This window comes from Perognathus longimembris, chromosome 16 (genome assembly GCF_023159225.1).
Source record: "Perognathus longimembris pacificus isolate PPM17 chromosome 16, ASM2315922v1, whole genome shotgun sequence".
Taxonomy (NCBI): domain Eukaryota; kingdom Metazoa; phylum Chordata; class Mammalia; order Rodentia; family Heteromyidae; genus Perognathus; species Perognathus longimembris.
Genome location: NC_063176.1, coordinates 26669743 through 26680456, shown reverse-complemented (window position 1 = coordinate 26680456; position 10714 = coordinate 26669743). Strand labels below are relative to the sequence as shown.

Here is a 10714-nt window from a genome sequence, read left to right as displayed (position 1 = left end):
TGCCCCACAGGAAGGCTCCTGCCTTCTCTCACTCTAGAACATGGCTAACAGACCAGGGGAAAGACATGCAGGTGAGCCTCTCACTCACTGGTCTTGCTAACACAGCTGCACAGGGTGAATTCAGATAAAGGAGATCCTTTCCCCTGCCATGGTAATTATATTTTTATGAGTATCTTGGCATCATTTTCCTTCCCTGTCATGGATGGACACACACACACACACACACACACACACACACACACACACACACCTCTTTCTCAGAGGTGAGGTCTGACTCAATGTACAGAAAATTTCCCTGTGCACCGGAAGCATTGGAGAATCTCCAGGGCATTTCATCAAAAGCAGTCGGATTTCTCCCCTGCTAAAAAAAACAACTTGAAAGCCTGACTCTCTACCATAGTAGACTTCCCATAGCTATTCATGTTGGCTGCTTTCCCATGGCCCCATTGGTTGTCAGGTAGCAATATATTATATGTACGAATCACTGTAAAAAAATAAGAACATGAAAGATGGATCAATATATTGTGTGTATGAACCATTATAAAGAAATAACACTATAGGGCTAGGAATATGGCCTAGTGGCACGAGTGCTTGCCTCGTATACATGAAGCCCTGATTTCAATTCCCCAGCACCACATATATGGAAAACGGCCAGAAGTGGCGCTGTGGCTCAAGTGGCAGAGTGCTAGCCTTGAGCAAAAAGAAGCCAGGGACAATGCTCAGGCCCTGAGTCCAAGCCCCAGGACTAGCAAAAAATAAATAAGTAAATAAAACTTAAAAAAAAAAAAAAAGAACACTAATGACAGAAGACATTACTGCAGGTCCTTTGAACAGCACTCAAAACCACTAGAGCCAGTTTTTCTCACTTATGTGTTAACTACACCCCTTACAGGATGATTCTCCCTGACTAACCAAGACTGTTGGGTAAAATCCAAACCAAAGGTGTGATTGGTTGCCCATAAAGATGGTGGGCTTACTGAGCCTGCAAGGGAGGGTGAGAAGTCTGGCCATTGTGGCACACGCTATGGCAACAGCTGCACCAGTGGCTTCACCATGAGAATAAAGCTTTTAGAAGCAGCATACCCAGAAAGAGGTTTTTCCAAAAATATCAGGGAGACGCTGTGCAGAAGCATTAATATCCTCAAAGGTTTTGCTAAGAATGTGTAGTCCACCCTTTGTCTTCAGCTGACCCAGAGACGCATGAAGAAATGGCTAGGGAGGCTGTGTGTCTCCTATAAGCCACAGGTTGCAATTCACAATCAGGGTTCTTGAAGTTACCTAATTTGCTTGGCAAGCCTACTTCATCATCTATAAAAGGAGGGAATAATAAAGCCGTCTGAGACTTAAGGGACAGCCCCTGCAAGGCTTGGATGCCTCAGTGTGCCTGGGTAATACTGTATCTAAAGGGCAGAAGAAAAATAATAAATAAATAAATAAATAAATAAATAAATAAATAAAAAGTAAGTAAATAAATAAATGGCAGAAGGTAAATGTTTCAATAAAGACCAAGACAGATGTCTACTCTTTTGAAATGAGATTTATTGTACACAAAATAAATTAATTACAGTTTCAGCCAAAGCATGACTGTCTTTTTAAAGTGCATCTGTGTAGGGGATTTGGTGGGAAGCCCCTGTATCTGGTCACTGTTTGATAGTATTTTTGTATCTCAGCCATGGCTCAGTCAGGCCTAGGAAGCAACCCAACGTCATCATCATGGGCCATTTTACACAAATTACACCAAAATCAATTGACACTTTTCTCTTTCTGGTACCTGATGTAACAGTTGAAACAAACAGACAAAGAGAACTATACAGTCTCACAATTAGTCTGGATGGAAGTTCTTCACAGTACTGAGCACACCACACATGTCCGGAGAGCCAGCGCCGTCCTGCAGACCACAGCGCCCAGCTGTCTGTGCACACAATCCCTCGGCCCCAAACCCAACCTTTACTGGGAGTCGGAAGCTCCTCCTTGTTCTTAAAGTCTGGGCATCCTGTAAGAACCGGTGGTCCAGAGATGCAAATCATACTGATAAAAGGAAAGCAATCCCTCCTCTTAGGAGGAAAAAAAGGAAAAGGAACAAAGGAGGCGGGGGGGGGGGGGGAGCATGTGACTGCATCATGGTGTTCATCCATTCCACCTAAGTCACACCAATATATTGGATGAAACTCTAACTGACCATCCTTTACAAGGTAGGTAAGAAGAAAACCTAAGCTGACTGCCCCTCCCCACTCTACGACACAAGGCCTAGAGTCCATGTGACAGATCCACAGTGGCCTGGGATGCTCATTCATGCCTAGTCCATCTCCCCCTCCTCCAGACGCTTCCTTACACCAGCAGTTCCACAGGCCCCGGGGCCTCTCTGTTCAGCCCTTTCTGGAACCGTGAACCATGGCCAGCAGCCAACAGTCCTGCACCAGAGGAACCTCGGGCCCTCTTTCCGGGTGACCAAACCCCCCTGAATGGTCCTGCTTCAGACAGAGGTGACAGTCCTCACTTTGGCAGAGAGTGCTTGTTTGAACCTCCTCTTCAGGTCCTGCATGTTGGGGGACTTGGGCCTGGGAATGAGGGAGGTTCTCCGCTTTTCAGGCGTGCTGCTGGGCTGCTGTTTGTGACTCACTTCTTTGCAGAGGACGTGGAAAGCATTGTAGACATCGTTATAATTTTCACTAACAGACACTTCATAGAAGGAGCAACCCAGCATGCCAGCCAGCTGCAGTCCATGCTGAGGGTCAACCTGCTTGATATGCAGCAGGTCAGCCTTGTTAGCCACCACCACCACGGGCAGCCGAGTGCCCAAGTGGAGCTGCTGGATGTGCTGGTGAAGCTGGCTAATGAGTTCGTAGCTCTTGTGGTCAGTGATGGAGAAAACCATTACCACCGCATCTGCCCAGCGAATGCATCGGTTCAACTGTTCACTGCAGCTCAAGCTGTTCTCATGGACCTGAAAGAGAGAGGCGAGGGCCAGGTAAATGGCATGCACAGCAGCAAAGAGCTCTGGCCTTGTTGGATTGTGAGTTCAAAAGAGCCCTGCCACCGCAATTGCAGGCTGCAGGTCAGAACCACCTCCCGTCCCCACACACTTCAGCTTTCTCCACAATATGTTGACCCAGCTGCGCGGAGCTGGAATAAATAACAGTGCAGCTCACCACACTCAAGTGGAAAATGGACCTGCAGAGAACGCCACGCAGAGAGACTTTGTAGTTGCACAAAATGGGAAATTAACTGGCTAGACAGTAAGTCTGGGGAAGTAAAGATAGGAGCTGGAAGCATTTAAACCTGGATAACTGCCCAGTTTAAGAGGGGGGAGAAAAACACTAGCAGGCTCTTTTTGTCTATAGAGAAACTTTCCACAACATCAAAGTGATTGAAGACTCTATCTAGATGTTTGGTTTTTTAATGCCAAAGACATACATTTTTTTTAAATGCCTTTTCACCAGAGCAAGGAATCTGTACCATTTTACAAATGTTTGATTTTGGTCCTTCCTTCCCTGTGGAATCCTCCTATGCCACAGCCAAATCTCCCAAATTATACCAGGCCAAGACTGACCCACAGCCAGACACAAAGTGTCCAACAACATGTGAAAGTCTAGCCCTGATTCTCCAAATCCCCTCCTTCTTTAGGGAGGGGCTCTGAACACTGAGGGTTCCCCTGAAGCTGCCCAGTGCTGTGCCCCAGGCACCAGCTCCCAGCTCCTCACCTGAATACCAGGAGTGTCTTGAACTTGAATGGCCAACGTTTCGCCCTCTATCTGGACTTGTCTTGTGTAGAGATTACCTGAGAAGGCAATGAAATGAGATTGTGTGGGTTTTTTTTCTCTTTCAAAATGTTAGAAGAACAGAGCTTGCTGTATTCAACACAGAAAAACACAGTGTATTTCCATGTACTGGAAATGTGCTTTAGACTTGGGGAAAAAAAGCACAGCAATTTTAAAACCATGTTAGGATTTATTAAAAGCAGGGCAGAGTTTGTGAGATTTTAGAGATTGAAATTTAATTGTAAACAGAGTTTTTATATTTAGAATACTTTCTTGAAGCAAAGTTCCTGATCAGCATGTGTGGATTTTGTTTGACTTGGGTGTTTGGCCATAAGTTAATATTTGGGGCACTACATATAATAGATGAGTAGGCAAATACGGTTAGTAAATACATGACTACTGATATCCATTGGAATAAAAATGTGACATGGTTTATCAACTCTACATTAAAGCAGAAGCTTTATCCTGGGGTGGCTGATAGAGACAACATTTCAAATAATCTCCTACAGGGACTTCATTCTGCCTATACATTTCTAGACCTCCCAAAAGCATTTCTTAAAATCAGGCCAGACTCGTTCCTCACATTTATTCAGGAATCTGACTCCTAAAATTCTGCCATCTAGTTATGTCTCTTTGTTAAGAAACGAGAACTTTAGGTTTACAACTGCTGTCCTTTGGCCTTTGCGTTGAAAGGTCACCTCTGAAAGGAAGCGGGGCGAGGGCGGTGGGGGAGGGGCGGGCCAGCGCTTTTTATGACTTTTGCAGGGGTGTTTTGAAGGGAGAGGCCCCCCCGAGTACAAAGGGTGCGTCCACCGGGGGTCCCTGGAGTGAAAACACCCCACTGGGGATACTCGCGGGCACTTGATAAAATGATGGATGGTCCTGGGTGGGGAGGCCAGATGGCAGCGACGCGGGAGGAAGGGGGCACGGGGGGGGGGGCACCAGGGTGGGAAGTGCTCGGACCGCGCCGGGCGGCTACTGGGCCGTGGGCACCGCAGCGCGGGGCGCCGCCTTTCCCTCCTCACCTGCGTTTCTCTCGTAGTCGCCGATGAATCGTTTGGTGAGGAACCGGACCACCAGAGCTGCAGGTCCGAGAGAAGAAAGGGAGCAGGGTTAACCTGGGACTCGGATGGCGTCTCCCCCACCGCGCAGCCCGCCTCGCCACGACCCTCCTAGAGACGGCCAGCCGGCCGTGCCGGGACCTTCCCGCGTCGCTCCCCGCCCGTCTTCCCAACACCGGGAGGGGCGGGGCGCAGGGCCGGCGGCGCGGCCGGCGGGACACCCCGAAGCCGTCCCGCAGGGGAAGGTCTCCTCCGGCAGGAATCGGCTCACTGACTCCCCCTGCGGTGCCAGACGCCACCCGCGGCTCCGCACCCCCGTGCCCGTCCCCGCAGGTCTGGGACTGGGTGCCACGCCGGGTGCCGGGCGGGAGGGCGGCGGCGGATCCGAGGACGCGGGCCAACCGTCCCCGCCCTCCCTCCTCTCGCTGACCCGCCAGTCCCGGGGGAAGGGAGCGCGGGAGGGGGGTCCGGATCCCCGGCCCGGAGCGCGGACTCACCGGTCTTGCCCACACCGCTGGCCCCCACCACGGCGATCTTGACGAGCCGGCGGCCCGCGACCCCCAGGCAGCAGTCGGCGGCGGCGGCGCTGCCCGGGGCGGGGTACTCGGCGATGGTACACATGTTCTGGATGAGGCGCATCGCCGCAGCGGCGGGGCTGCACCACGCGGGACCGGACGTGCGGGGCAGGAGGAGTGGGAAGGCCGGGACGCGGGGCACCGAAGGAAAGATAAAGACTTTATAGAAGTAGGCGCCTGGGACGCGGGACAGCGGCCAGGCGGCTCGGGTTCTGGGCTGGGACTGCCCGCCGCGGCGCGCCTCTTTTCTCCAGCGTAGGCTCCGCCCCCAGGCCTTACAACCAATACCAGGACTTCTTCCAGAGGCCACGCCCACGGCTCCCCTCTTCGGGCCCCGCCCCCCGGCGCTTCGGGGGGCCTGTGCGGGTCCCCGTGAGTGGCGGGGAAAATGAGGCCGCGATCGCGAGGGCAGCCACGTGCGAACCGGGGACTCGCGGCGCAGCCAGTGGCGAGCGCCGCGCCCGACGCCGTGCGTCTGCTCGCCAGGGCCACAGTGGCTGCCGGCGTGCGGGCGTATGGGACTCTAGGAAGCGGGCTGGGCCCGGGGCCGCGGGGCCACAGCTGTGTCCGGCGGAGCACAGCCCGACCTCCGGGGCGGTCCCTGGGCTTCGGCCTCCCGGCGTCCTCCAGCCTGCGCGGCCTCCGCCTGCATCCAGCCGAGTCCTCGCCCGCGGCAGCCGCTCACCCACGGAACCCCGCTCCCTGCCTACCCCGGCTCGCGGGGGTGGGCGGGCCTGTAGCTCCTGCCCCGTTGCGGGCGGGGGGGTGGGCGCATCAGGCTCCTTAATTTTAAGGCATACTTGCACTGATTTGAGTCCATTCTGAGTACAGTTGCACCCCGGAAGATTTTAGCTATCATTGCAGTCATTTACAGAGAACCCCCCCCCCCATCACCACCCCTAAAGTATGACATTTAACTTGGATGCAAAGTAGTCTCACGGACTTTGCTCTGGACCACGTTCTTTAGGCCCTTGGACACAGGGCTAACTCAACACAGGACCAAGTGCAAATACTGCGCGCGCGCGCGCGCACACACACACACACACACACACACACACGGCAGATCAAGAAGTAATTATAGAACAAGCTTTGCAGTGCCCTGGCGCAATCACACCTCCTCCGGCGGCTGTAAAATGGCTAGAAAACAATTACTCAGGCTGTGCTGTCAGTGGTCAGAGACGGCCCACCCGATGTGGGGGCAGCAATCTGCAGGGCCCACACTTAGTCTCCGGTCACAAGGCACGGAAGAGTTAGTTAAAAGTGGCGTGATGCCAAGGAAGACCGGAGCCTCACACTCATAAAATCCCCAGTACAGCTCGAATATTCTCATCTTCAATAGCAGGCCAAATTCCTCCTCCATGCAACCTTCTGTCGCTGGAACTGCCTGTGAAAGACGTCACCAGACATGTAGGCCGACCTTGCTGAGATCTCAAATGTTCCAGAAGCTTTTATCCTCAGGGTAAGACAGAACACATTCTGCAAGTCTGAGTATACCCACATTAAAAACAGAAATCTAAGCTGGGAGCTGGGAGCTCACCTGCAATTCTAGCTTCTCAGGAGACTGAAATCTGAGGATCCGAGGTTCAAAGCCAACCTGGGAAGGAATATGCATAAGACTTTTATCTCCAATTAACTACCAGAAAAGCCAGAAGTGGAGCTGTGGCTCAAATGGTAAAGTGCCAACCTTGAGCAAAAAAGTTAAGGTACAATGTCCAGACCCTGAGGCCAAGTCCCAGCACTGGCACTAAAAAGTAAATAAAAGAAATAAAACAAGGAATAAAGTAAAATAGAACAATTCCTTTATTATACATATCAAACATCTAATTTGAACCCCTTATACCACGGACTTAACAAACCAGGTGTTTGGCAGGATTTAGCTTCCTCAACAGTCTAGCCTCTGGGATGAACCCTCTTATCTATATACAATATAGGGGATGTAGGAATTCAAAGGGAAATAGAATGATAATCTTAAATTGCTTTGGCAACAAGTCTAGGATATACAGCACAACATACAACCAGAGCAATAACCATAATATAAAGATGGTCTTTCAGGGAAATCACTAGAATGAAATAAGGTCAGCCATTTCAGTCAGAAGGAAAATGCTTTCCAATTTGCATTGTGCCTTTCTGTGTGGCTTAAATCCAGCCTGAGTTTTGCCTGCCTATAAAATCAAACTGAAGTGAGTCTATAATTACAGGTAACCATGTACTTTTTATCCCCTCCCCCTACCAAACCTGCAATTCTATCATGTTTACAGGGCAAAATAATTATGTAGTCGACAGTATTTAACTGCTTTATACAGAGAGGGAGAGAGAGAGAGACATGACAGAAGTTGTCAAGGGAATTTTGTTTTGAATCCGTTTAGCTTTTGAGCCTTGATTTTCATTGCCATAAGATGATACCAAACCTATGATTTTTCTGTCTGCTTCACAAAGGCTGAAGTTGGTATTTTCATTTTAGGCCTAAATGATCTGGTTGTACTTTAAAGAGCATAGAAAAAAAACAGAAAGGAAAAAATGGAGAAATGAAATGAGTGCCATTCACATTCTAAACCTCCACCTCAAAAGCCCACCTTCACCCCAGGTGCCTCAGCTGATGCCCCTCAGAGTCGCCCTTCTTGGAAATTTAAGCTAAGTTTTCAATTTTTTTTTAATTAAGGAGGAGGCAGGATAGGAGAAGTGATGTATGCATGTATGCGTATATACATACACATACATGTACATATACATAAAGTATGCATATACATGCATGTATGTGTACATATACGTATGCATGTAGAGATATGTATCCATATAAGTGCATGAATGTGCATATATACAAATGCATATGTGTATACCTATACATGTGCATGTGTGTACATATATGTATGTACACACATGCACACATTCATATACATATATGTGTATAATGAATATATGTATGCATATTTATATATCTGTATGTGTATACATATATACATGCACACATAATAGAGCATATCTTGACACTCATCTCTTCTAAAATGTTTTCACATTGTTGATCGACTTCATTTCCTCAGAACCCATTCCCATCTGGGAGGAAGAGCAGCCTAGGTTTCCTGTTGTACTTTCGTATGGGTCAATAGCCCATGTTTTGAGTTCAGGGGTAGGTGCTAGGGAGCTCCAGGCATGTGCCGACAGGGCACGGAGACGCCTCAGGATAGTCTTGTCACTCTAGTGTTCTATAATGTGAATGTAATGTAGTGTTCTATAATGGTGAATGCATGGCCAAACTTATGACAGGTGCAATAAGTAGAGGAACTATAATGTAAGCTATAGGCTTTTTGGTAATAATGATGTGGCATCATCGCTTTATTAATTGGGACAATGTATCACGTGGGACAAGAATTTTCCTGTGCAACTCAACCAGATTTTATTTTAATTTTTTGTTTTGCTTTGAAGATTTCCTCTGCCCTCTTTCTCATTTTTAATATCAGTACCCGCACTAGAAGACTGTGCACCCTAATGTAGAGCACCTCCTTGGTGCTTCTTTTCTCCTGCAGCCTCCTTCCAGAAAGACAGGCTTTGGCACACTCATGGACTTCCCATACTACTCGCCTGTTTCTGCCTTCCTTTTCACTTTCTCAGCAGCTGGCACGAGCTGGTGGTGAAGGATGCAAGAAAGGGGGCTGCTGGTGACTTAGCGTCCCACGGGAAGTACCTGGTGCTTCTGAGTGGAAAACAAATTGCATGAGAGTTTATAACATTTACTTTTTTTTAATTTAAAAGATCCATGGCTCCAAAAACAAACTGTGGATTACAGGGTTAGGAAATGAATTGTGTATTTCCTGAGAGACCTTTGCGTATGCAACTAGGGATGGGACAGGACAGGCATGAGGACTGTGGGAGAGGAACAGGCCTGTGTGGACCATGTCTCTCTCACAGGCCCAGACCTTCCAGGCCCGAGAGCTATGCTGCCTCCCAGCGAGTGCTCGATGCTCTTTCTCCTTAGATTCTCAACCTTCCTTCTGGTCAAGTCCAGACTGAAAGGCAACTAGAATCCCTGGATTCAAAAGCAAACGAGGAGCAAAGGCAGATTGGAGCTCCACTGGATAAAGAGAATACACACACACACACACACACACACACACACACACACACACACACACCTCTGTGGCCATTAGAAAGATCACCTTTTCTTGGGGGCAGAATGTAGAAGGCAACTGAAGGTGATCATGGTCGAAGTACCATGATTGAGAACAGAACAATGAAACCTGGTGGAATTGGTTTAAGCAGGAGTTCATAAGAGATGACAGATTGGCTGGGGTCATTGGAGGACGCTGAACGCATGTTCACAACTGTCACAATGAAATCCCCCTTATAACAGTAATATATTGCTAAAACAAAGTCCTTAAGGAAAGAATAAGGTTACTTTTACATTAGAAAACTTTAATCTGAGGGGAAAGTTAAGATCTTACATTGTAGGAGGGAAAGCTAGGCTTTGAATGGTCTTCCCTCCCCCCCACATACCTTGGCTGGTTCCTATGGTAACAGCATAGGCTGCATTTCCCCCTTACACTGGTAGTGGGATAGTGTTCCACAATTATATGCCTGTGCAATTCAGTCAGATTTTATCGCTCTTCTTTGGGAAGATTTCTTTTACCTTCTTTCTCTATTTCAATATCATGCATAAACAGAAGGCAAAAGGAAAAAGATGGAAATAATTCTCATCCTTTAGGGAAATAGCTGAGGTCTTTCTTTTTCTTCTCTCAATGACTTGCATCTTAATAGCTCAAGTCATTTTTCTGGGAACACCCACTTGATAAGCAATCTGGTAATATTAACTCAGAATACATTCCAGTTTCACACAGCACTTGGGCTAACGAGTGAGTTTCTACTGTGTTCCTACAAGAAGTAAGAAATAGCTTAATGTTCATTTCCCAAAGCCTTTGGAACACCTAGCATTAGGAACTGACATTGCTATATTATTAATGAAGCCATTTTTAGGAGATTCCTTAGTTCGATGAAAAGTCTAATTATATTTCAAATCGAGAGTGACACTGTCTTTTATATCATTCCCATCTCCAGCAGGAATTCTGCAAGTATGCCCCTCTGCTCTTGGACTAACTCAGCATTTGCCCAGAAGATAAAGGAGCACAGAGAAATGGCTATCAGCCTAGGGCTCTCCAAAGGCAGTACTCTGGGAGTACTTGAGAGACTTTGTGATGAGAAGATAGATGAAAGTAGAAAGGTTAAGAAAGATTCTAACAAGTGAAGCAATTATTGAGCAGGCTCATTTGGTCTCAAGTCCCTAAGTAGATTGGACATACCTAATATTTGCTCTTTGATTGCCCCTATGAGC

General features: G+C 48.2%; 1 protein-coding gene across 1 annotated transcript; it reads right to left on the bottom strand.

Moving 5' to 3' along the window:
* Nucleotides 1–1522: 1522 nt before the first annotated feature.
* Rasl11b (RAS like family 11 member B) lies at nucleotides 1523–5630 on the bottom strand. Its single transcript, XM_048364510.1, has 4 exons — nucleotides 5317–5630; nucleotides 4784–4840; nucleotides 3702–3778; nucleotides 1523–2944 (listed from the first exon to the last, which is right to left on the bottom strand). Exons 1-4 carry the CDS (start codon nucleotides 5456–5458, stop codon nucleotides 2474–2476), a joined length of 747 nt encoding a protein of 248 aa, XP_048220467.1. The 5' UTR covers nucleotides 5459–5630; the 3' UTR covers nucleotides 1523–2473.
* Nucleotides 5631–10714: the final 5084 nt, after the last annotated feature.

What these genes read in the sequence shown, in the direction of transcription:
- Rasl11b (XM_048364510.1), bottom strand. Translation starts at nt 5,458, where the DNA reads ATGCGCCTCATCCAGAACATGTGTACCATCGCCGAGTACCCCGCCCCG. An exon ending in CAGCGGTGTGGGCAAGACCG is followed by an intron (nt 4,841 to 5,316) that starts GTGAGTCCGCGC and finishes TCGGACCTGCAG; the next exon opens with CTCTGGTGGTCCGGTTCCTC. An exon ending in CGACTACGAGAGAAACGCAG is followed by an intron (nt 3,779 to 4,783) that starts GTGAGGAGGGAA and finishes TTGCCTTCTCAG; the next exon opens with GTAATCTCTACACAAGACAA.